The sequence below is a fragment of the Phaenicophaeus curvirostris genome, chromosome 22 (assembly GCF_032191515.1).
Source record: "Phaenicophaeus curvirostris isolate KB17595 chromosome 22, BPBGC_Pcur_1.0, whole genome shotgun sequence".
Classification (NCBI taxonomy): domain Eukaryota; kingdom Metazoa; phylum Chordata; class Aves; order Cuculiformes; family Cuculidae; genus Phaenicophaeus; species Phaenicophaeus curvirostris.
Window position 1 is genome coordinate 4,322,118 of NC_091413.1, and position 25,215 is coordinate 4,347,332.

Sequence of the window (25,215 nt, forward strand, 5' to 3'; positions counted from 1 at the left end):
CCCCCGTCCCCCTTTTCCCTCCTCGCCCCCGTCCCCCTTTTCCTTCCTCGCCCCCGTCCCCCTTTTCCCTCCTCGCCCCCGTCCCCCTTTTCCCTCCTCGCCCCCGTCCCCCTTTTCCCTCCTCGCCCCCGTCCCCCTTTTCCCTCCTCGCCCCCGTCCCCCTTTTCCTTCCTCGCCCCCGTCCCCCTTTTCCTTCCTCGCCCCCGTCCCCCTTTTCCCTCCTCGCCCCCGTCCCCCTTTTCCCTCCTCGCCCCCAGCCCTTTCCCAACTCCAAGGTGAAGCTGGCAGGTGGGAGGGGGGTTCCTGAGGTGCCCTGCTTGCTCCCCATGTGCCTTCCTTCTCCACACTGCCCAGCCCTGCACCCACATTCGCTCTGTGGGGCAGGTTTGCCTCTCTCTGTTTGCTCTTTGCTCGTGTCTGCCAGGAGCAGGTCCAGAGGAGGCCACAAAAATGGTCAAAAGGCTGGAACACTTCATCTGTGAAGAGAGGGTTGGGCTTGCTCAGCTCGGAGAAGACTCTGAGGATACCTAAGGGGGCTTGTAAGAAAGATGAAGAAAACGTTTTTAGTAGGGTCTTTAGTGATACAACAAGGAGTTATGGTTGTAAATTAAAAGAGGAGAGGTTTAGACTAGGTATTACGAAGAAACTTTTTCTGCTGAGGGTGGTGAGGCACTGGCAGAAGTTGCCCAGAGAGGTGGTGGCTGCCCCATCCTTGGAAACATTGCAGGTCAGGTTGGACAGGGCTCTGAGCAACCTGATCTAGTTGAAGATGTCTCTGCTTCCCTGCGGGGGGATTGGACTGGATGACCTTCATGGTCCCTTCCAACCCAAACCATTCTGTGATTCTGCAATTCTGAATCTTCCCTCTCTGTGTTCAACACGAGGTGTTCTGTACGTTTTCTGTGCAAGATTTAAAACAAACCCTACTTTTTAACATAGGAAGACACTTAAAATCTTTCTTCCTTGATGAGAAGAGGGAGGTGTGTGGTCTTATGCTTAATGTAGCTTCTTCTTGCAGTGATTTCAAACAGGCTTGCCAGTTTTCCTTTGACTCCTCTGATCTACTTTAAATTCAACCTCTTGTTCTTTGACATGAGTCATAGGTGTCATCCTGTGATTGACAAGCATCTGACATGGAATAATGCAAACTGGTTGCTCTTTCTTCGGAGGACTCAAATGGATTCTGTCATGTATAAGATACATGGAGTTTCCCAGATTAACGCCCAAATCATGTACAACTTCAGCTATTCCTTTATTTTCTTAAAATAACGTTTTTGTGTTCAAATGCACAGCAAGTCATGTGTTGTAGTGGACCAGCTGCAGTGTAGGCTCATTGCTGCACGCCAGGGTGGATGGAAAGAAAATGTTTTTGTTCTGTGCCAAACCTTGTGGCAGCGTTGGAGAGCAAGGTGGCTGCGGATGTCACTTGGATTTGTATCCCAAAAAGTCAAGGTGTTTGTGATTGCACGGTACGGCATGATTTAGCAGTCTGACTGTGCCACAGCAGGACTAGGAGGAAATACTTCATGCTGTTTACTTAACTCCTTGTACTACATGGAAGTGTTGAGAAAAGGAGTACAATTCCCATCTTGGGCTAGGATGCTGGTGTTGTAATTTCTGCTTTGAAAAGAGATCACAAATTTTATAGGTGTATTTCATGAGTACTTTGTTTACATGCAGTTCTCCTGATGGTTAAGTTGCATCTGATGATGAGGTGTTTTATGATTAATTTCAGAATTATTTGACCTGTGTGAGCGTGTTTGTGTCCCTGCTTCAGCAAATTACTGACATCATCAAAACACTGCATTGTGGAACGGAGACTGCAGAAAATAAGTTCTCCAGTAGGGACTCATCTACCTTTTCTGCCAAAATGTTTGTCTCAAATGACTCGTGTCTTTCCATGTCTTTCTAGTACAGTTCAGCTAGAACCAAAGTTGACTGGACTTTGGATGATTGCTTGAGGCAAATTTCTTCATTTTAAGAGAGTCATGCTGTCACTTTTTATTGTTAATGGACCTCTCATTGAAAAGTCACAGCCAAGTCTATTTTCATATTCCTCCCATCCCCACTTCACAATGACTTGGTGCAGTGGACCCTGCATCAGAGGTGGATTGTATGGAAAAATAGCCTTCCAGAATATGTTGTGTGACTTCTGTCTGAATCAGACTTCTTATCTGGCTGTGACTGCAGGTGAAAAAACACTTAAATAAAGTTGAAATTAATTACAAGCCTCCTATTGATTAGATTATGTTCTTATATAGAACTATAATTAAGTATAACATATAGATTGTAACAGGAAAAGAAGAGAGATATATAATTGATAATGGCTTTGGGAATATAGGATATATTTTTGCTTCAAGGATATGTTTTCCACTGCTATCAGCAGTTTTGCTCTCTGAAATTTTCTCAGTGTTTACTTTGGTAAAGCACTAGAAGTTGACACTGCAGACAGTTCTGGAATCTTTAGGAGAGGAGTAAAGAAAATTCTTTCACTGTGTGAATTTTAGCATGGGTGATAGATAGCACAGCATGAGGATAGAGACTGCATGGGATAAAAAGCAGAATCAAGCCAAATGTGGCGCAAAGTGGTAAGGAATCATGTGAATTAGGCTCTCCGAACATTTATATGTTTTTTTGAGTTGTGCTTTCTGAGTGTAGAACATGACCAGTGTTGCCAGAAAATGAAGTGTTCCTTAAACCAATTTAATATGTTCTGATGAGTAAAAGAATCCATTCAAATTACCCTTTATTGTACAGGTTTGGAACTCTTCTACAATTATGCTATATTGAAGAATTTCCTTAGAGTCTCACTAAGCATGTGCCACTAAACCCGGTGTTGGTAGAGAGCTTTTCTTTAACTGGAAGTGTATGAGCTTGAGGGACCAGTCCTTCTAGTTGGATCCTTATTGATCTGCTGCAAAATCAAATTATCAGTTAACTGTCTTTGACAGGATGCTATTTGTGCATTGTTTGTTGTAGTGTGTCCGGCAAAAAGCTTTTAAGAGGTCAGTAAGATCTAAAGTATCTGTCTGAAAACTGCTATTCAAAGATGCAGTCCAGATGTGTCCAGCGGGAACTGTATTAGTTAAAAATCAATGAGCCTTTTCCGTTCAGCCAATTAGATTTTTTTTTTTTTAATTACCCTTTTAACCTGTATGTTATGGAGCTGTGGTCTGTGAGGGGCATGGGTGTTTGTTCCATGGCCTGTGTAGTAATTTGTATGAACTTGTCACTGTTGGGTAATACAATGATACGTAACAGCTTTACATTTGTCACTATGGCAAGTACTTATTGCTGAAATCAAACATTGGGAATTATTGAGGAACCTTAAATTTTCCTAAGAAAACAGGGAAGAACTCCAGCTATGTGTTTCCTCATGGTAACTCAGAGAGTCATTCAGTCCAAAATGAGAACAAGTCACTGAATCCCACAATTCTAACCTAAATATTGTTGTGGTTGAGGCCTCTTTTGTGCCTCATGCTGGAAGGTGAAGGAGCGCTGAGCGGCACGCGTGGCCTCTGCTTGGACCTGGAAGATTACAGAGAGAGGTTTTGTGCAAATCATACCTTGTGAAGGATGTGACCTTGTTTGAGTAATCAAGGCTTGACTGGCTTTGAGAATAAATTGATAAATATATTGATTAATGCCTGTTGCCTCTTACTCCTCACATGTTTTCTCCTAACACCAGATTTGGAACTCGCTAGCAAGAATGGTGTTTCACATCGCATTTATTTTTCTTACTTTTTTACGTAATTAATCTTTGTGTTTTTCCCTCTGTGTAGATTGGCGGTTTGTGTGTGTATTTGTTATTTTTCTTTCCTCCATTCCAAGAACAAAAAAAGAGGAATTTCTTTTCTAGCTGCCTCCCATGTTCATGTGGTGACACCTGTCATGGAGGGAGATGTAGTTCCAGACAATGTTTTCCCACAGTTTTTGAAGTCTGATTCAATTTGATTTGTTCTTCCTCCTGCTGGGGAAGGTTTCACAGGCCATTAAATGATGGTGATGATGTAGAGTAGACATTGACTTGACGCAGATCTTTTGTTTGCTCTTTCTCTTGCCTTACAGGTCTTTAGGATTAAGAGCAGGAGTGAAAACTGATACATTGCTTGCAATGCTCGAGTATCACAATACAAAGAGAACAACATGAATTGCTCATTTTTACAGGAAATGGACACTCTCAAAAATGATAGTTTAATTTATACTGGGCCTATTTTGTGCTGAAGATAAGATTTTGTAACAGATTCCGTCAGGCAGCCAGTGATGATAAAGAATTTCTTTTCTCTTTTTCATTTCTGCTTCAAGTGTCACTTGAAGGACTTACAAATTATGAGTTCTATGAATTTTATTTTGTCTGTTTCTCCTGTATGCTATTAGTGTTATGCAGGTATGTGCTAATTTTAATAAATAGGTTTGTAACAGTTTCCGAAGCTGGATTTTGAAGGCAGATTCTTCTGTCTTGCTAGTAATGTGCAAAAGCTGGTTTAAATTGCATGGTGGAATGTCTCTAGGTGGTGAGAGGATGTTACTCATTGTCTGTCTTTACTTCTCCTGATGCTTCTGTCCCACAGATGAGTTGTGCGTTTCAGTATTGTGGGTCTGTTTGAGGTTAATTTGGACAGCAGTGATCATTAAGAACTTTAAACTTGATCTTCTTTAGCATGAGTGTTTTCATTAGCATCATGTGGTGTGAAATTAAGGCAGAGGTCGTGTTCCTATTGTCCCGTTTATTAGATCAATGCAGCTCATTTCATCAAATGCCAAAATAGATGTGGAGGAGCATTAAAGATTTTGAAATTGCAGAGCAATGACTGTTAAACTTGTCTTACACAACCATTTGAGGGACAGTGTTCTCCAGTGCAAATGGGTTTCAAGGCAGCAAATGTGTACTTGAAGTCTAAATATCAAGTGTGCCTTAGTGCTGTCACACAGAACAGAGTTACGTAGAATCATAGAATCACTAGGTTGGAAAAGCCCTCTTAGATCATCGAGTCCAACTGTTCCTATCGGTTCTGGCAGTCAGACTCCATTTAGCAGGTTAGCAAGGAAAGCTTTGCTATTTGCAGTTCCACGGGAGTGAATACCCTGGCCAATAGCCTGGCCAAGGGGCAGCAGTGGAGCGCGTGTGCACGTGTACCTGCAAACAAACTGGTTTATTTGCTGTTATGATGTTTGCTTTGTGCAGATTCGTCGGAGGCGCCTTGCTCGGTTGGCAGGTGGGCCATCTTCCCAGCCGGCGACGCCGCTAACCTCCCCGCAGCGTGAGACTCCGCCAGGACCACCGGTAGTAGCACCAGCCCCGGGGCCATCCCAGAGCTTCGGCCTAAATGTTCATAGCATGACCCCAGCTACCTCGCCGATTGGAGCATCAGGTAGGTTCTGGAGACAAAAATTACTGTTGTGTTTCTACTGGAAGTTACTATGCAACTCCTTATCTTTAGAACATGAGCACTGGCACTGACATTATTTCTTCTGTTACTAAAAATAATTTTCAGAAAGAAACAGTCTAAAATGCTGAACGAATGAACATATTTTTCATTTTCCAACTAATAAACGGTTGCATACAGTTGTTTTCCAGGTGTCAGTAAACTAATGGCATGGAAAATATGGGTTACAGAGCTTGAAGTTTGTAACACTGTTTAATATTACAGAGTATTACAGAAAAGAAAGGCAGTTTGTCAAGGAGACAGGAAAAACCCTTTTCAGTCTTACAACACAGTTTTTATTGATTGGCTTCTAGGTGCACTTTAGCAATCAGTCCCAAGTTCATTTTTGATCTTTAATTACTAGCATTTGGCGCAGTTAAAAATAGTAAGCTGTGACTCTGCATTGTTAGTGTAAGAATAAAGTATTTGCGTTCTCCTTTGTATTACTTTGCCAATCTTGCTGTTTACTGGAGTGAATACAAATAGGATGTTTAGAAATGGTATTTATTTCAGAATGTATGAATAAAGCCTGATCTCTTCAAATCAGTCAAATGCAGAAAGCATAGGCAGTTGCGAGGGTTGCTTTTAGAGAGCACAGGAGTATCTATATATTCTTATATATAGTATCACTTTTGACATAAAAAAAAATTATGATTTTTATTTCAATTTGGATAACTTGGAAATGTAAACAAATTGGCATGTTTTCCAGTATTATGATCTTTATCTGAAAACATAAATGGTTTTGCGTGTTGTGTGACTAAGCTGAGAGGGTTACAAAACCAATCTCAAATGTCAAGATTGTTTTGAACAGTTTTTCATAGAGTTGTTTAGGTTGGAAAGGGCTGCTAAGATCATAGAGTCCAACCTTTTGATGTCCTAGTATTGAGGTGCCCAAAAGTGCACACACCATTCAAGGTGATGCCTAATAATTTGATAGAAATAATACTTTTTTCAGTGCTCCTTAGTAAGCGTGCAGAATTCTTTATTTACTTATTTGCTTTCTGAAATTCTGTGGTTATCCCTTTGGCAAGTACAGTAATTTACAAGCTTAAATCTTGTAGTTTAATTACAGTGCTGTTCTGAAATACCTGACAGTGACTCCTTCCTGCTTATTTTGTTGACTGGTATCCAAAGCAGGACAGAGAAAAGCTATCAAAAGCATTTCCTGTGAAAAGCTCATTGCAGATGGAGTTTAACACTGTGTATTGTCCTCATGCTTAGACAGCAACCCTGAAGCGAAGGTGAAGTTTTTTTTTTTTTAAGAGCAGTGCAGAGGTCACTTGCTATGTTCACTCAGCCTGTGGTTACTTGGCTATTTTAACCCATCTTAGGTCTGACTCTTGCTGGAAGGGGTATTTCTCACTGCCTCTCCCTCTGCAGCTTTGCGGTAAGGTGGATCATGGAGTTAATCCAGATGAAAATTAAGCCAGGAAAAAGAAATGATTAGTGTTCAGGTCAATGAGGGCCTGATCCATTGTACTGCACAACTGTGTAAAAGATAATTTAAACAGGGAAACACGCACCTGACGGTAGAAACATTTCTGTATTAGCAAACAGGTTTATCGTGGTGGTTCGATAGACAAGACCTTAGAGACTTCTGTTTTAAGAATTCATGTCTGCAGTGGACAGTACCCAGTTATTTGATGACCAGACGCAGAGGTTACCTTGGCAGTAGAGTGTTTGCTTCTTGCAGTGCCATTCATTGCAGCAATTTAATAATGCCAGCCTTTTCCACAGAAAAGAAATATGATTAAATAAGGTAAGGGAAGTAAAACAGGAGTTTCAAAGCACTAGAATGATGCAACTTCTCTTACCTCTTATGCTGAATATCTAGTTGTTCATCAGCAAACTGTCTTCTAAATGGAGTTTTTCTGCCTTCTGCAGTTTTGTTCCTGTAAAATTAATTATTTCAAGACCTAGAAAAGCTTTGGGAAGGTGTTCAAAACCAAACAGCTTGTGTCAAAGAGCATAATCCTGGTTTGTTCTGTTCTGCTGCCCCCACTGTTAACTCCCGAATGTGTTGCTGCCATAAACGCGGGACAAGCTTGCACTTCTCAATAGTAACGCTGAAACGCAGCCAGCGCTGGAATTTAAAAATAGGTTGTCAATCTGGTTTTACACTTCTCACCTGAAACCTGGTACTGTCTGGGGAATACCTTGTGAACGGCAGGGGAAAGAACCCAAAGGAGTGAAATTCACTGCTGCTTTCTTTTTAAACACAGATGAATAGTACGTTTTTTCTTCTCTTCAAGAAGTCTGTTTACTGGCATGCAAATACCTGATGTTGCTAAAACTGCAGTTACAGCTTGCCATTAATCCTACCTTAATATAAATCATTATTTCAAACTGTGACTAGGTACAAATTTTAGGAATAGACTGCACTTTAGCACCCTTTCCATTTATATGTATGTAGAACTCATTCGATTTGCATAGTTATTGAAAGCAAAGCTTCGTCTGCATTATTTAGAATTATGCATATGACTTTCCTTCTACTGTGCTGGTGTCTAACACTTCTCTGAAGAAACCTTCATTGAGAAGTGAATCCATCTGTTCATGTCCTGATGCTCCTCAGCCGTGCTCCAAAGTCATTCTGTTGCTCTCCATTTGCTGGTGTTGCACTTGGTGCATGTTGTTAGGACTACTTGGATGCTTATTTTATTCTTGTGGAGAAAGAAAAATACTAATAATTTCCCAGTAAATTCTGGGAGGTTTTGTGGGATCACTGTCCCAACTCGGATTAGTTATGTCCGATCCTCACCCAAGTTAACTCTGATGTAATGAGCCAGTGGGAAGTCTTGTTCTGAAAGGACCAACTTTAGAGGGGCTATGATAGTCTTAAGTGGAGTGATCTTACAAGAGATCAGTTTTCTACTGCTTTTTTTTTATGGGAGTGAATCTCTAAGCAATTCATGGATGCAACTTTAGTTTGTTCTCTATGTTGTAATGCAGGTCAGCATTCCTATGTTGCTTCTGCAAGAGGAGGTAGAAAACGTGATAATCTGTAGCTAAATGTGAATATTATTAACCTTTCTTTCCTAATCCATTACTAAGAATACCTAAGAGCTGAATTGAAAAACAGTATTTCCTTTCCCTTTCCATCCAATTAATTGTGTGGTGCCTTCTCGTCTCCAAGTAGTAATCCTGGTGGTGCCTTTTCTCTAGGAGTAGCCCACCGAAGCCAGAGCAGCGAAGGAGTGAGTTCACTCAGCAGTTCTCCATCTAACAGCCTTGAAACACAATCTCAGTCTCTCTCTCGGTCTCAGAGCATGGATATTGATAGTGTCTCCTGTGAGAAAAGGTAAAACATGCAGCTTGTATAAGCCAGCAAATGTTGCACAATGCTAATCGTCAAAACCACTTAGAGGGGAAAATCTGCCATTTCTCACTTCCAGCTGTGTTAATGCATTAGGATTAAATGCTTAAAACTGACACACTGTTTAGACTGTTGTAATACTACTTCTAGTCTGGTTTTAATGGGAATTCCTGACCTAAAGTGATAAAAGACGAGGCATTATCTTGGACATTAAGTGATGACCGTGTCTGGTGGGGATAATTCAGCTACTCTATTTACAAAAGAAAAGGTTGTGGGATGTGATAGCTGTGTAATTTCTATTGCCTGCTGAAGAAATTGAATATTTTTCCTTGAATTCTAAACAAATGTGATATAAGAGGCATGCATCACCTAGGGGTTTTCATTCCTGTTTGTGCATCTGACTGTGCCTGTTGTGTTGTTTTTCTTCTCTGCTGCCTCTACTTAAGGTGACACTCCTTCAGTTAGCATCTTAGAGCTGTGTCTGTTGCTTTCTGTGAGTTAATGGGCTTCTTCCCTTACTTCCCCTTACAGCATATCCCAAGTAGATGTGGATTCAGGAATTGAAAACATGGAGGTCGATGAGAATGATCGCAGAGAGAAAAGGAGTCTGACAGATAAGGTTGGTCTGGTTTATGTGGGCTGTTCTCTTCCAGACTACATATGTGTGTTCATGATATTGCATTCAGGATTTCGTGGCAGAACCTCTTCAGATTACGCAGTTTGGAGTTAAGTGCTCTGCATTTTTGTTTTCAGGGCAATGCACGAAGGGATGACTTTTGGGTTTTGGAGAAGTTTTTATACTAGAACTATGTGTGATAAGTGTTCCAAATAACGGAATGGAAACATGAACAAAATACTTAAGATGTGAGCTCTGAAGAAAATGTTTTTATTATGTATCCTACGGCAAAGTGACCTATTAATGCCCAAATCTATCTTTTATAATACACAATGAGCCTCAAGGAATATTTCTAAGACACTTCTGAAGATTGCTGCAGCTGTTTGTGTAGCAATGCTTCCCATGTTATATGTGCTGAAGTAACGCTAAGTAATAAGATTTTTCTTCTTAATGATACTTTAAGAATGTAGAAAAGAATATTTAGCTGTTGAGGTTTGGACAGCTGGCAGAGCCCTTTAAAGTAGAAAAAGCAAGCAAGTACAAAGCTTTAAATCACTGCTAGAATTGTCCTCGTTGTCATTTGATTTTTAAGGCCCATGTGAAATAAAACCATAAAGAAATGGGACAGCAATGTAGTGAAGTTTCTACAACAATTCTTGCAGTGCTCATTAGGTGCTTTTGTTTATTCCTGCACTGTCAGTAATAAGGTCAGTGGGTAAAAGCCTGGCTTAAAGCCACGTAGCAATAACCCTGCTGCAGAGTCCTTTCCAGTCCATTCCGAGCTTCAGATCAGGCAGTTGGACAGCTTGCATTGTGCTACTGTGAAATAAATAGCTTGGAATCAAGGACAGTCTTGAAGGGGATGGGGAGAGCAGTGGAAAGTAAAGCTTTGCAAACTTGGTTCAATTCCTCTTACTTATTTGGAGACACCAAAAGTTAAATGGATGGGGCGCATCGTAGTCCTCATTTATGAGCAAAACTGTTCTTGCTTGGTTATCTGCCTACAGATGGTGTCAATAATGAAGCCTTCTTTGCAGAAATAGGCAAGAGAAGTAGAAGTGCAGAAAACAGTAGAGTACTTGCAGAGTGATTAAGTCAATAAAATATATTGACATGTTGAAATTTTTGATTTATTAAATAGTTTGAGAGAAAGCTTTTGAAAAGGGTATTTCTGGTACATCTTTTCCAGATCTCTTATATTTCTTCAGGTTTTTCTTCCAAATAAATTTTGACAAATATGTCTATATTCTTTTTTAACTGTATGAAGTTTGCCACTGAGGGTTAGTCTGAAGTCATTTAAAGGAGATTGGCATCTGACATAACTGTGACTTGAATAATACAAGTGCAAAGAAGTTAATGTGTTTCTTTTTACCCTCCCTAACCAAGGAGCCTCTGTCTGGGTCTGAAGTATCTGAGGAACAAGCTTTACAGCTGGTCTGTAAGATCTTCAGAGTCTCTTGGAAGGACCGAGACAGAGATGTTATCTTCCTGAATTCACTCTCTGCCCAGTTTAAGCAGAACCCAAAGGAAGGTAGGAATCTGAACTGTTGCCATGGTTTGAGATGTTTAATTTGGGTCGTGTGTTCCCTGCTCTTAGCATTTTCTCTCTTTGCTACAATGCCAGAGCCACTAGCTTGTGGTCTTCACTTGTATTTTGATGTATCTGTAATTTCTTAACCTACTTAATACAGACTGAGTGATAGTTAGAAAGTTAACTATCAGTATAATGTCTTTGCTGAAAGCTGCACTTATTTCACTGCAGTAAATTACTGTACTAGTTGAAATCTCTAGTAACGTTTACACTTCTGACTAATGTGTAGGTGAAGACAGCAGGTGAGGATACTGACTCTCTTCTTTTATTCTTAACAGTGTTTTCGGATTTTAAGGACTTGATCGGGCAGATTTTGATGGAAGTGCTGATGATGTCTACCCAGTCAAGGGATGAAAACCCGTTTGCTAGCTTGACAGCTACATCACAACCAATTGCTGCGGCTGCCCGCTCTCCTGACAGAAGCCTGATTTTAAACATGGGTTCTAACCCAGGAAGCAGCCCTATGTTCTGTAATGTGGGCTCCTTTGGTTCCAGTTCATTATCCAGGTGATTTCTGATTATAACTGAATACTGATTTCAGTTCAGTATTTATTAGTAGACTAGAAGAGAGAGGGGGGGCATAGAAATGTCCCAAGAACAATAAATAGAATAGTTTTTTAAAGTTCATTACTGTTTTTCATGTGAAAACCCCTCCATTTCACCATTTTTGATTACATTGCTTTGGCTAGAAGTGTATTTGATGGGTTAAAGCCTCATAGCAGATTCCTTCTGAGAAGTATCCCTAACGCATCAGTGGAGGCTATCACTCTTAACTTAAAAATGTGTAGATTGTGACATAGTTTTAGTCAAAATCAGTAAAAAGGAATAATGCACGAGCTGCAAAATTATTGCTGAAGAGTCATCAGAAGGGCAAAGGCTTTTCTTGCTCATTTTATCTTTTTCACCCTTTTTCTGCATATCCTAAATCGTTGCTTTTTTTTTTTTTTTTCTTTTTCCCCTGTAACTGGTTTAGTCTCTATGGGACTAGTCCAGCTCCTACTGCCAATTTCACAAGCTATGTACCAATGACTGGTTCATCTCTTACCCCACCAGCCAGTTCAGTTGCCACCACATCTGTGCCTTCCATTTCTGTCAGCTCTCACCTGACAGCAACAAGCCCTTGGATGCAGCCTTCCTCTCCGAGGTACCGGCCATACACTGTTGCCCATTCTGGAGGCTTTTCAGCTTCTTCCATACCACGTTCCTCGAATATTTCCATCCCATCTAGTTCACCAAGTCCTCCGGCCGTGGCTGCTAGCCCACCAGCCATGCCAGTCATCACATCCAGACAGAGACCCACAACGATGGGTCCGCCTTTGTTTACTGCTTCACCCAGTACCTTGCGCAGGCGTTCTCCTTTACTGAACAGGATTCCTTCTAGGTATTTCACAAGAACAAAAGTGTGTTTCATGTGTGATGCGCAGGGTGTGGCATAATCGTGCAATTTGGAAACACTTATGTTTGTGCTGAGCTCACCCTACTTATCCCGAGTTGATTTCTGCCTTTCGGGATGTGCTAATATGTTGACTTGCTAACAAACTGTCTCTGCCAAAATGTCAAAACTGCTTCTGTGAGCATGAGGTGTGATGTAGTTACTTTAAGAGTAGTAATATTGTTTTAATTTCCTCCTCTTCTTAACATCTGTTCCCCTTAAACTATTTAGCTCTCTGTTCAGTTGCTGCTGTAAACCAGACCTCCTGCTTTGAAATCAGTTTTCTCGGTAGGGCTTTAGTTGGTTCGTTGAAAGCTGTTGGACTGTGTTAGATTTGATTCCCCGGCGCATAGATCTAAATTACAGATGAGCCTATTTCACTATGCCAGGTACTGTTGCGTTTTCTCTGTTGGCTGCTCCTGGAATCCACAGTCCCTGCAGGAGGGAGAAACAAACACGCAATGTTTTAAGACCACTGGTTTAAAGTTCAGTAGCTTAGAATTGTAATACTTGCTATTCAGTCATGTCTGAACGTTCCCACTTCAGCCATAATTTTTATTACATCTCAAAAATTCTTGTAAATATTCTGTTTGTGAACGTGTGGTACTTTGATCCGTGAATAACTTGTAGCAGTGTAACAGCGCATGTTAGCATAGTCTTGGTTTTACTAACATGGAGTTACTCAATGTCTGCATGTTTAGAGAAGATAGTTTTTGGCAGACTTGAAAAGCTACCATTTGCTTTTTCTTTTGGCTTAAAAAAAATCTGATGGCGTTTTTCATTCTCGTTGTGGTAGTATATACGACAACCCTTTCTCCCTCCTCCTTCTTGCCGTTTCTGATGTGTCTGAGGACAGTAGTGATGAAGAACATGAAGATGATGATTTTTCTTGTGTCCAGTTTGGGTCCAGGTATTGGAGAAAGAGAATGTAACCTGCATGTTTGGTTGTGTAGGAACTAACAGCCAGTACTTCCTCAAAGTAACTTGGGAAATGACTAAAGCCAAGGAGATGACTTGGTTGGGTTTTTAAGATGGCGTATAAACATGTGTCATGAATGCTAGTTAGTCAGCTCTTTTGAAGAGATGACTGAGATGAAATCAATGTTAATCATGCTGCTTTTTAGGTTTAATGAGCTTAGTTTCTGAAATAATGCTTGAGTGGAAGTCCTCATTGACTGTATGAGTAGAAAGAATATTATTCACCCACGGTTGTAGTTTTAAAACCAGTGGCACATCATGTCTGTGTTTTCCTATCAAGAAAGGGAAAACAAAGACAAAAATTAACACATAGAAAAAAAGATGCAGTGGCAGATAGCCAGCTGGTGCCAACAGTGGGGCTTTATTGAAGATGTGTAGCCACTTGAGAGCTGAGGATCACTCTTCTACCTGTGAAGAAAATAGACCTGAAAGTTTAAATTGGTCCTTTGAGGTGGCAGAGGCTGATGTAGTGGGGAACAGCTGAGAATGGAGGAAGGCAGTGATGTCAGGGAATGCCAAAAAGAGTTGATATGAGATGATCTTCTCCCTGCCACCAGCTTTTCTATGATTGTTCCTCTGGTATGTCGGGACACCACTGTTGAAGTCAGACTGTTAACAAGACGACCTTCCAAATAGCATCTCTTCTTTCCCTTTCCAGTGTAATTTCAGGAGAACGACTGATTAGCACAGGTTTAGGATTTGTAGGTTTTTTTATGTATGTGGAATTCAGAATTATTTCCCTGCCACTGTTTTATTCAATTCTTATCCTGTTGGCAATTTAATCCAAATGTTGGATTATGTTGGAATTGTGTATTCCTTTGGAAAGAAGGATTTCTGTGGCTGCTATGCTTCTGGAGCATTAGTTTGTATATTGTGTCCTGGCATTCTGCAGACAGCAGGGAGATGTTAGTTAAATTATAAATGTGGTGACTGTGCAGTTATGCAGCAACTTGCATTCCAAAAGTACCAAGGCGTTCAAGATGTGTGTGAAGCTTTGCATTAGAAGATTTCCAGTTACTGCTGCAGTGAAATCATTGACAGAATTACTGACTACAGAAGCAGTAGTTATTTTATATAAATCAATGTTCTTAAAAGGGAATTTTTAAGCTGAAATTGAGAAGTCAAGTGGTTTAAAAGAGAGTCTACAGAAAAGAAAATGTATGCTGAGGGAGATGGGTTAGTAGTGGATAGGTATGGTTGGACTTGATCATCTAAAAGGTCTTTTCCAACAAAACGCAGCTATGATTTTGAGGTTACTACGCGCTCTTAAGAGAGCTACGTTTCACATGGACTAGTTTTAACTGAATAACCGGCAATAAATTTTCTCTACAAAAAGAGATTGCTGCTATCAGAAGTTACGTTTCTTAAGGTGTTGAGCTACCAGGTGCTTAGCAGTAATAACTTTTCCCTGATGTATTGGTTGGGCTGTAAAGCTTGCACAGTAGATTTGCGCAGCTCAGTTATTAAAATGTAAATTATTTTACAGCTTAAAGGAAATTCTAGTTTTGACACTCAGTTTTAAACACGTTTGTAAAAAGCTGCATTGGAGGAAACAAATACTCCTATTTTCCAGTTTGAGATCTAAGGCTTATAAATTGGTCTTCATTTAATTCCTCCCTGACTGTACACAGACTTTTCTTTGAGGAATAGCAGTAGACCATCCATGTAACTATTTTTTAAAATACATTTACATAAAGTGAATATATTTTGTCATTATGCCCTTCTGTAAAATGAGAATTTTGCTTTTAATTTGCTCTGCCAAGCTGTTATGTAGAGAAGTCTGTTGAGATAAGACTGAGATTGAGAGTCATGGGATCTGCTCTCAGTTCTGTCCTTTATTTCTCTGTCATCTCAAACATGGGTTTGGTTTTGTGGATTTGGTTTTCATGTTTACAATACCAGTGTTCACCCCCAATCCCCAGGCTGTGCTACTTAGTGAACGTATTTTACTGTAATGGAATTGAAATGAAATTATCTTTATTGTGGAAATGTTAGAAGGAGCAGTTGCTTTGCTGTATTGCCTCCTGTTACGCTTATTCTCCTTCCTTAGAAGACTTAAAGGGATTGTCCACCAGCAAAGGTCCTGTCTGTGCAGGGGGAGCAGGGGTTGGCTGGTGTTAACAGAGTCGCTGATGGCCTGAGCTTTGTAACAGTTTTGATGTCAGGTACAACTAAAGGGCTGTTAATATTTAGCGTTGCCATGCGAGAACAAGATTTATCGATTCTCATTGAAGTCATGCATCTTATTGCTGTCAGCTCCATATTCATTTAATAAGATAGTTGATACTTCAATCATGTTAAGCACAGCTCAACTTTCAGGATTGGACCAGCTGTTAAATGACGGACTCTTCATAGATGGCAGAAATCACTTTATTGTTGAACCATGTGCATGATGGGGTGGAGACTTCAGAAAATTGACAGAGGAAGTCAAGAGTTCATGAATTATTTGATTGTGCACAAGTGAAGAGCTTTGCCTAATGCTTTGTTTCTTCTTTTTTGTGTGTTTTAAAGTATGGGAGGCTCTGGCAGCTCAAGTGTTTCCGATACCTGCAGTGACCACTTCACCATTGAGAATTGTAAGGAGACAGAGATGCTGAACTACCTCATTGAGTGTTTTGACAGAGTTGGAATAGAGGAGAGAAAAGCACCAAAGGTACATTTCAGATGAGTAAAGTTGTCTTGGTGCTGCTACAGACACTCCCCTTACTGTTTGGTGGGGAAGGCTGGTGGAAACTGGAAGTCCTTTCTTGATCACTTTGTTGTGGAAATAGATTTATACAATTTATAAGGTCCCTTTGACTCTTATTAGTTTCTCATTTGAATCACATGTGTTTTATGTATCTAAAATAAGCACTGTGTTAGAAACTGTCTTTCCTCTTTTTATCTGCTGCATTTTATCCAAGTTTATTCCAAGTAAAACATACTTTTGTGAGACCAGCTCTCTGTCAGCATTCTGTGTTCTGCTTTAAGGTTTTGTTTCTGGGAAGAAAAACAACCAATACTTTTCTATATATAATCAGAAAGGTTTTTAGCTGGAGTAGTACTAATCTTAGTTTTCTTATTGCATTCATAGTGAATGAATAAAGAAATTTATCATATTTCCTGTCTGTTATGTCTCTGGGTACTTTTATCTTGTATTAAAACTAAGTTATTTTTATCAGATGTGTAGCCAGCCAACAGTCAGTCAGTTACTGAGCAACATCCGATCACAGTGCATTTCACATGCTGCTTTGGTGCTACAGGGATCCTTAACACAACCAAGGTAAATACAGCTGATGTTAATCGTGGAACTTTGACTGCTCTGGGATCTTTTTTTTTCTTCTGAGGATTAGTTAAAAAAAACTAAGATCACTTATTGGAGCAGGATGTGTTTATGTGCCAAAGGAACAGTTCATTGCTTTGCCACTGGAGGCTCTTGCTCCCACTGATACGTTGGTGGAGAGCAGTTGAAGCAATTTCTAGTTGTATTTGGGTAAAATCAGGTCGATTTGAGCTGTTTAAATGCAGGATCTGAGTTAACCAAGCTGTTTTCTGCCTTATCTCATGCATAAACTGTTTCACTTGCAGACTGTTGGGGCACTACTCGTGTGAGAGTCCGTTACCAGCAGAGCTGCATCTGAGAAACAGTCTGATCAAACGTGTAGCAAAAAAAGTGGCATAGCACTTGTTTGCTTCAGAGTTTACCACAACAGATTTGGTAATGTTAACCTGCGTGTAGACCTTCTACACTGACTCAGGACTGAGATTTCAAGTGCAGTTGTTTCAGCACTAGTTGTTTGACTAACAGCCTGTTCAGGTGGAACAGTAAGAAGGTTTTTAAAATAGAATGTGACTTTTAGTAAAATCTGCGTAATTTTGTATTTGTGTTTCCAAACAATACTTCTAGAATCTTTAAAGTCGCACCAATTATCCACTGTTAGTTGATAGTTTTGTCTTTATGCGAACTGATGTTGACATTAGAATAAGCTTTATATATGTAATAAGGAGAAAAGATAATACTTAAAATGTCCTAGGGAGCAGTTACAATGACTATTAATTCCAAAAAGGCTGATGTTTGTTTTCCACAGTAAGGAAAAAACATAACATGTAAAGTTGTTATTCCTTCACTAGTTGGGCTTAAAGGGCCTTTTCATTAGAGAGAAGAAGGGGAAACCAATTCCTCCACAGAAGCTGTTATTTTCTTCAAGTCCAATTAAACTAAAGTGTGATGTTGTGGGATGTTGGCAGCATCATCTGTTTCAGAATAAGCTTCCCACAAGTAACTTGAAGTCAAGGTTAGTTACTTCTGCAAGGCATAGGTGTGTCTACATGTTGATAATCTGCTTTTTGGCAGATCCTTAGATGTGATGACATATTTGCAAATACTACTGCAAGTAATCGGTAGTTTGGGATATATTTTTTTTATACAAATAAAGGTCATTGCAGCAGCAGTCTTTGCTGGTACCATATATGCTGTGTAGGAATCTCCCATTTGGCTTCATCCAGGAATTGGTGAGAACAACTTATCAGGATGAAGAGGTGTTCAAGCAGGTAAGGCATAGGTAAAGTTATATCTTATGATTCTACTGTTTGCAATATCCAAGAGAGTGGATTTCCAGAGGCTTATTGTGCATCTCACAGTTCTGTGCCTACTACTTCAGGAGCTGGAAACCTGTTAAGCCGCTGGAGTTTGGTTTTGTTCGTTTTTAACTCATTTAGCATTTCATGAAAAAGGCTGACTTTCAATATTTGCTGGTTTTAAGTATTAAAAATGCATTTGTTAATAAGCAGCACACATTTATTTCATGTTGAAGTGAACTATTGAGAATATGCAGGTATATATTATGGGATTGATGTTGGGTTTTTACCCTTCAGTGCTTCTGTACAGAGAATATCCTAGAAATGAATGTTTAAGACGGCAATCTTCTATAATCATACTCAAAGATTTTCATTATGCGATATTTACCTTTCTTTGCAAGTTTAATAGTTTGCAACTAATGTGCTAAGAGCATTTTACAAATCTCAGTCCATTAAGTCTTCATATTTTACACAGGAGACGACTGAGAAAGATTAGATGGGTTATTCTGTGTGTCAGAGTAGTTCACGGAGATGGTAAAAAAATTGGAACTGCTGAGCCTAGTAATTAAGACAAAAAGCTAACAAGCAACTTCTGTCTCGTATAATATGAAAGCGGATCAGTGAGGTTGTATTTGTCTCTAATTAGTGCTCCTGTAGTATTATGTGACTTTGCTGTAGAGGAGCCTTCAGAATGGCATTTGATCCTTCCGATTGCAAAACAACTTAGATTAGCTAATCTCTGTGTAGTGCAAGTACCTTTTAATAATGTATATCTCTGTCTGGACACCTCTTAGTGCAGCTTCGTGCAATTGACAAGTCATACAAGACTATCCAAAAGTGGTTATGGAAAGTGTTAGACGTCACCTGTCCTGGAGAAGAGAACTGTTCCTCTGGCTGGAGCAGACAATGACCTCCTTATAGCCCTTTTCTCTAATATGATTTAATAATGGTTTTTTTTGTCTATTCATAGAAGCAACACAATATCCTTAAGCTTCAAATTCAGTGTGACCTCTCGTTGTTGTTGCAAAATTACTGTAAGAGTTTATTTTGTGAGGGTATAGTTGTCAGAGCCGTGCAATTGGGACGTACTAATTGGGTACAATTACTTTTGATTAATAGGTTCCTGTCATGTCATTTCCTCTTTCATAACAATCCTTGACTGCTGTTTATTAGCTTTACTCTTGCTACAGTTACAGCCTGCCAGCACAAAACCAACTTGCTCATATGAGATGTGAAATTAAAGCTGTGTTTCTACCCCAGGCATATAGGCAAATAAATTATTACCCATTTGGGCAGTCGAGTTGTTGGAGACCTCTACCGAACTCATGTTTTCATTTGCGTATGTGATATATGCAGTTGCTGCTGTGCGACGGCATCTATAGCGATGCTGTACGACTGGGTTTGTGCTTCCCTGTGCAGTTGCTACTGGATGGGACAACACCTGATATCTGGCAGTGCTGATGTTGCTGTTTGTCACCTTCAGCTTGTGTCTGTTAGTACTGGGTCTAAACCCAACTGTAGGTGTCTCTGGGGTTGTTTAGTTTGCAAAGTCAGTGTTTGGAAACAGGTCGGATTGTGACCAGGAAAAAATACATACAAGTGCTTGGAAATAGGTTTTTATGGGTAAGTTATGCTTTGGTCTCAAGTCACTGCGTTGCTTACACTCTACCAAGGAATTTGGTTTATAGCTTTGAATACTCTCTTAAGCATTCAGACTTAACTGATATAAATTAAAAAGGAAGATCTTAGTTTTTCTTTTGTGTAACTTGCAGTATTTGAAGAATGAACAGGTACTTCAAGCGCTGTCATTTGATTACTTCTTGTTCTTAACTAAAGTAATCTTCTTCTGTTTTTACAGATCTTTATTCCCATCTTACAAGGCCTGGCTGTAGCTTCCAAAGAGTGCTCCCTTGATAGTGATAATTTTAAATACCCCCTTATGGTAAGGACTGTTCATTACTAGAAGCAATTTTATTATTACTGATAACTTAAGCTGATTCTGTACAAGATAATGAATACACTTCAGCATTTTGGGGCTTTCTTTTAGGGGATTACTATTAAACTGTATGTTGGAAGCTTATTGTGGTATGAGGTGTATAAAAGACTGTTAAAAATCCAGTGGAGTCTGAGGGCAGTGGTATCTTAAGCTTAACTTACGGAGTTTGTGTAGTGGGCTATTCTAATGTTTATATGTGTTCGCATAAGATTAATCAGATGTATGGATTTCATCACATGTACTAGTTATAATACTGTGGGTGGTTATAAAATCCTGCTAAGCTTCTCCCAATTTGAGCCTGGGAAATAAGGCCCAATATCCATACTAGTGTCTGTCGGTGTCACTTTTTTTCTATGTGGGAAACTAAAATAATTTGCTTTAAACACAAAATTATTTGAATTGGTGACTCTTTACTGTAGGAAAAAATCACAATATTCCCTGGCTGAGAAGTTTAGGTTTATTCAAGTGCTTATTTTAGTCCCTAGATCTGTTTCCCACCTACTGCTTTTATTGACAAAACAAAAAAGTCTCTTAAAGAGCATGCTTGGCCACGAAAGAGCAAGTTAGATTCTTGGCTGAACTGAGAGCATTGTCAGCTAGTGCATTGAGATTTTACAATCCTCAGTGTGTGGTGTCAAAAAAAAAGGCTGTTCCATCTCAGGTTTAATTTGTACTTCGGGAAATTTGTGGGACTGGGATGCTGTAAATCAACCAAACAACTGTGGTACTTTGGCAAAAATAACAGGTTTTGCTGGTTCTGTGTCTCTTCTATTGCTCTTCCCAGTCTAAATTGTGAACTCTGTTGGCTACCAGTAAGGGCTACTTGAAAATTATATTCCATTTTGATCATCTCTGGCACAATGTGCACCAAAAGGATGGAATAGTTGCTAGTGTAACAGCAGAATGAGAACACAGGAGAAGCAGGAGATGTGAAAGCCTACAGTATTTGTGTTTGCAGAATCGTCTGTTGTAACTACTTTCTTTTTTCTGTGCTGCAGTTGAGTTAGAGATCTTGGATAGGATTCTTTGTTTCTGGCTTCTGTGTTCATCTGACATTTTTCCACTCTGATTCAAAAGACAAAGGCCTTGGTGTATGTATGGAACAATTGCTCTATTTATTATTGTTATGGACTTCCATGTGGCAGTTCAGGAGGCCAGTAAAGGCACTGTTATGTTCTGAACAGACAAACAATTTGCACAGCTAATTTTTGTAATAACTGCAATAATTTATTATCCTGTGAGACATGTTAGCTTTTAAGAGACAACTTGGAACAGATTTAAGAGCTAAAATGGGAGCAGGGTGTTCTCTAGCTCTTTTTGGACCTCGTCACTGTTGTAGGAGATAGAAGTTTTTCCACTGATTAAGGGAAAAAGTTCTTTCAGCAGCTTACCACATTAGGCTTGTTATTTGCGGACAGGTTACTAAGGAATTACCCACAAAAGTAATTTTTCTTGGGGATTTCTTTATAGGCATTATGTGAACTTTGTGAAATCAAGTTTGGGAAAACACACCCCATGTGCAGTTTGGTAAGTGCATCCAGTCTGATTTTATTTTTTTTAAAGTTAAAAGAACCACGTAACTTATTTTGTTGTTTTATCCTGTGTTCCACATTGATAATGCTTCCCAGAACTCTAAACGGGGCAACGCTAGTATCTCATGCTAAAATGTGAAGTGGTAAAGGGAGTCTGTTTCCATGAGAACTTCGGAAAATTGGGACAAACAGGACCTGCTCAGATTGCTAAAATACTGAGATGTTTCCATTTAGCTAACAGCATGACTTCCGTGTTGAAGAGTCGAGGGCCTGTGGCAAACACTGAAAGGTGACGGTGTAGATAAAACAGTGCGGCTGACACGGCAGCTTTGAGCAACTTGCTATTTCTCCTATTTTCTAGGTTGTCTCTTTGCCCTTGTGGTTGCCTAAATCTTTAAGCCCAGGTGCGGGAAGAGAGCTGCAAAGACTTTCCTATCTTGGAGCCTTCTTCAGCCTCTCTGTCTTTGCTGAAGATGATGTGAGTGTTACAGAAAGGTGTTGATAGTACAGCAATGGGGTTTCCCCCCCCTCCATATATTTTAATCATTCACCAATCTTTATTCTACTTTCAGAACAAAGTAGTTGAAAAGTACTTCTCAGGGCCTGCAATTACTCTTGAAAACACCCGGGTTGTTAGCCAGTCTTTGCAACATTACCTGGAATTAGCAAGGGTAAGTGTTCTCATGCTTGAAAATACGCAAAAATATTGTGGGATTTTTGGTCTTTACATAGATCAAGAATATCATCTAATTTAATCTGGTTTCTGTGCTAAACAGCAGATCTGCTTGGATATGGCTGAAGGAAATTAGGAAAAAAATTACAGTGCTACAACTAGCAGGTTGAGGGAGGGGATTCTGTCCCTCTATTCCTCTCTTGTGAGACCTCTTATGGAGGACTGTGTCCAGTTCTGGAATCCTCCGCATAACGAGGAGATGGAGCTGTTGGAACGGGTCCAGAGGAGGCTACAGGGATGATCCAAGGGCTGGAGCACCTCCCGTATGAAGACAGGCTGAGAGAGTTGGGGTTATTCAGCCTGGAGAAGAGAAGGCTCTGAGGAGACATTATAGCCACCGTCTAGTACCTGAAGGGGCTACAGGAAAGCTGGGGAGGGACTGTTTACAAAGGCTTGTGGTGATAGGACGAGGGACAATGGGGATAAACTGGAGAGGGGCAGATTTAGACTGGATGTAAGGAGGGATTTCTTCACCATGAGAGTGGGGAGGCCCTGGAACAGGTTGCCCAGAGAAGCTGTGGCTGCCCCATGCCTGGAGGTTTTCAAGGCTGGGTGTGATGGGCCAGGTTGAAACCGGATGATCCCTTCCAATCCAAACTATTCTATGATTCTAATTCTCTAAGGCTGTAAGCCAGCCTGGAAAATAGCAGAACTATTAGTCGTGGATTACAGTTCACATGAAGGGCTGAGTATAAACATGCCTCCTCTTTTAGTGTGTGTTGCACCAGTCTGTAGGCATCTTCTTTGTAACTAATTACATGAGACCATGACAGTTGCAGTTAGTTTTGTGGAATTTATAGAACATAATAAAAATACAGGGCAACAGAAAGCAGGAATGCGACGTTGAGAAGGACGTGCAACCTGACAGAATGTTTACTTGCAATTCCAGCAAGAGTTGTTCAAGATTCTGCACAGTATTTTACTGAATGGTGAAACTCGAGAAGCAGCTCTGAATTACATGGCAGCTATTGTCAATGCCAACATGAAAAAGGCACAAATGCAGGTAAATAAAAGGACCGCTCTTCCTGTAATTCATGGATCTAGAGTGCACAGACACCACTAGATGGCTCATGTGTGGTAGCCCTTGAATGGATGACAAAAGAGTTCTGAATGCCTTTTACAACAGGCAAGAAGCCCTGTCATCACTCTTTGTCTCTCAGTACATTTCCCATTTCTGAAATGAGTCTGTTTTACCTGTTTGATTCATTTGTGGTGTTTCCTCTTGTGTGACTAACAGAGATTCTATGTTAGATGTTTAAAGCTTTGTGCTCCCCTGCCCCCCAGCACTGTGCACTCCCCCTTCCCCGATCCATGGGGACTTTATTTATTCCAATTGACTGTGTTTAAAAAACTGGTCTTCCAGCTGGAAGGTTGCTAGGTGGCGTTTGTACGGGTTCTGTGAAAGAAATTATGCAGATATGAACTGGCATGGTTCCAGTGAAACACGAGGGATGTTATTTTGCCATTGTTAATTAATGCATTGCACTTATTTCCTCTGATAAAACCTGTATGTGAGTCCAGAACCTCTAAAGTTGTTGTCTTGAAGCCCCTGTTTCCAAAGCAAACCCTTGGAAGCAATACTAGGACTATTTCTGTGAAATTCGAGTGAGGAAGTGATAGAAACTCTACACTTGAGATAGAAATTCGAATTGAAGCTCAGCAGCCACTTGAAACTCTGCTGTTGCTGTCGATATCTGTGTCAAACCATTTTAGAATGAGGCCCTTTTAATGTCTTGGGTCTTGTTTACGCCTGGTTAGTGCTCTTGAGAGTGACTGCTTGAAGTGCAGAGAAAGATAATGCACGTGTAAGTTAATGACCTTCCTGTTTTCAGGAAGGTCCCCTTACAGATCCGTGTTCTTCATCATTTCTCCCTTTTTTTGATCTTGCATACTTCATTGAGCTGAATACTGTCAAAGCAGCAGAAGATGCCCTTGTACCTTTAAGCTTGTGTCCTCAACTATTTCTTTTCTTATTCCACAGACAGATGATCGTTTGGTATCTACAGATGGCTTTATGCTCAACTTCTTATGGGTACTACAGCAACTGAGTATGAAGATAAAGCTGGAAACAGTTGATCCCATGTACATATTTCACCCCAGGTGTCGTATTGACCTCCCAACAGATGAGACGAGAGTGAAAGCAACAATGGAGGATGTTGCTGCCTGGATTGCTGAACTTTGTGAGTATTCTCTTTGAGGTATGTTAGGCATTTACTCTGCCTTCAGATTTTGATACTGGAGGTACTGGGAAGTACTTGTTCTGGCAAATAATTCCCCTGTTCCTAAATGTTTTCTTGATTGTATCTGCTTTTACTTTTTTTAACAGAAGTTGAGTTCCAGGCCTCACTTTTAGATAAGTCGGTTGATTTTGTTATTTTTTCACCTATACACTTGTTTGTTTGTTTTCTAGACAGGGATCCGTCTCCATTCTCTGAGCCGAAATTCCCAACGGAATGTTTCTTCCTAACCCTGCATGCCCATCATCTCTCAATCCTGCCAAGCTGCCGTCGGTACATACGGAGACTGCGGGCCATCAGGGAACTCAACAGGTTAGGAGCTGTTAATTGTCTGCTGCACCCAAGAGTCTTAGCATCCCAGCAATGTCGTCTTCTCACTGTGATGGCAAGTCCTAGAAACTTAACAGAAATGAGAATGGCAACTTGAGTAAAACAATTGCTGAGTACAGATCATCTTAATTATTTGTAATTCTGCTGCTTTTAGCCCTTGTGGATTTTTGCTTATGTTTAGGGACTGGCTTGAATCGGGAATTCAGCTGTTATTGCGATCATAGAATCATGGAGTAGTTGGGGTTGGAAGGGACCTTAAAGGTCATCCAGCTCCCCCCATGGCTGGAGGGATGGAGGGTGTTAGTTAAACGAGCAGGTCAAATGGTGAGAAGACAGTTCTGTTATCTTTTAAAGAGAATGATCAGAGTGCTTTAGGATTCATGATGTTGCTTAGCGCTATTCATTATAACTTTATCTGTGGTGTGGTTGATGTTGTGTGTTGACATCAGTGCCTCAGGCTCTTTGACACAGGAG

At 40.2% G+C, this 25,215-nt stretch overlaps 1 protein-coding gene across 2 annotated transcripts in view; it reads left to right on the top strand.

The window, feature by feature from the left end:
• Window positions 1–25,215, top strand: part of UBE4B (ubiquitination factor E4B) — a 37,139-nt gene that overhangs the window by 357 nt on the left and 11,567 nt on the right. The window contains exons 2-18 of one of the 2 annotated variants that reach the window (XM_069874673.1): window positions 5,186–5,372; window positions 8,589–8,724; window positions 9,271–9,358; window positions 10,742–10,886; window positions 11,225–11,453; window positions 11,920–12,327; window positions 13,175–13,288; window positions 15,868–16,009; window positions 16,518–16,618; window positions 17,772–17,886; window positions 19,772–19,855; window positions 21,380–21,436; window positions 21,803–21,919; window positions 22,014–22,112; window positions 23,064–23,177; window positions 24,156–24,354; window positions 24,585–24,723. In XM_069874673.1, coding sequence (XP_069730774.1) covers window positions 5,186–5,372; window positions 8,589–8,724; window positions 9,271–9,358; window positions 10,742–10,886; window positions 11,225–11,453; window positions 11,920–12,327; window positions 13,175–13,288; window positions 15,868–16,009; window positions 16,518–16,618; window positions 17,772–17,886; window positions 19,772–19,855; window positions 21,380–21,436; window positions 21,803–21,919; window positions 22,014–22,112; window positions 23,064–23,177; window positions 24,156–24,354; window positions 24,585–24,723 — 2,474 coding nt within the window. The remainder of the gene's footprint in view (window positions 1–5,185; window positions 5,373–8,588; window positions 8,725–9,270; window positions 9,359–10,741; window positions 10,887–11,224; window positions 11,454–11,919; window positions 12,328–13,174; window positions 13,289–15,867; window positions 16,010–16,517; window positions 16,619–17,771; window positions 17,887–19,771; window positions 19,856–21,379; window positions 21,437–21,802; window positions 21,920–22,013; window positions 22,113–23,063; window positions 23,178–24,155; window positions 24,355–24,584; window positions 24,724–25,215) is intronic. The other variant, XM_069874674.1, reaches the window with a different exon arrangement.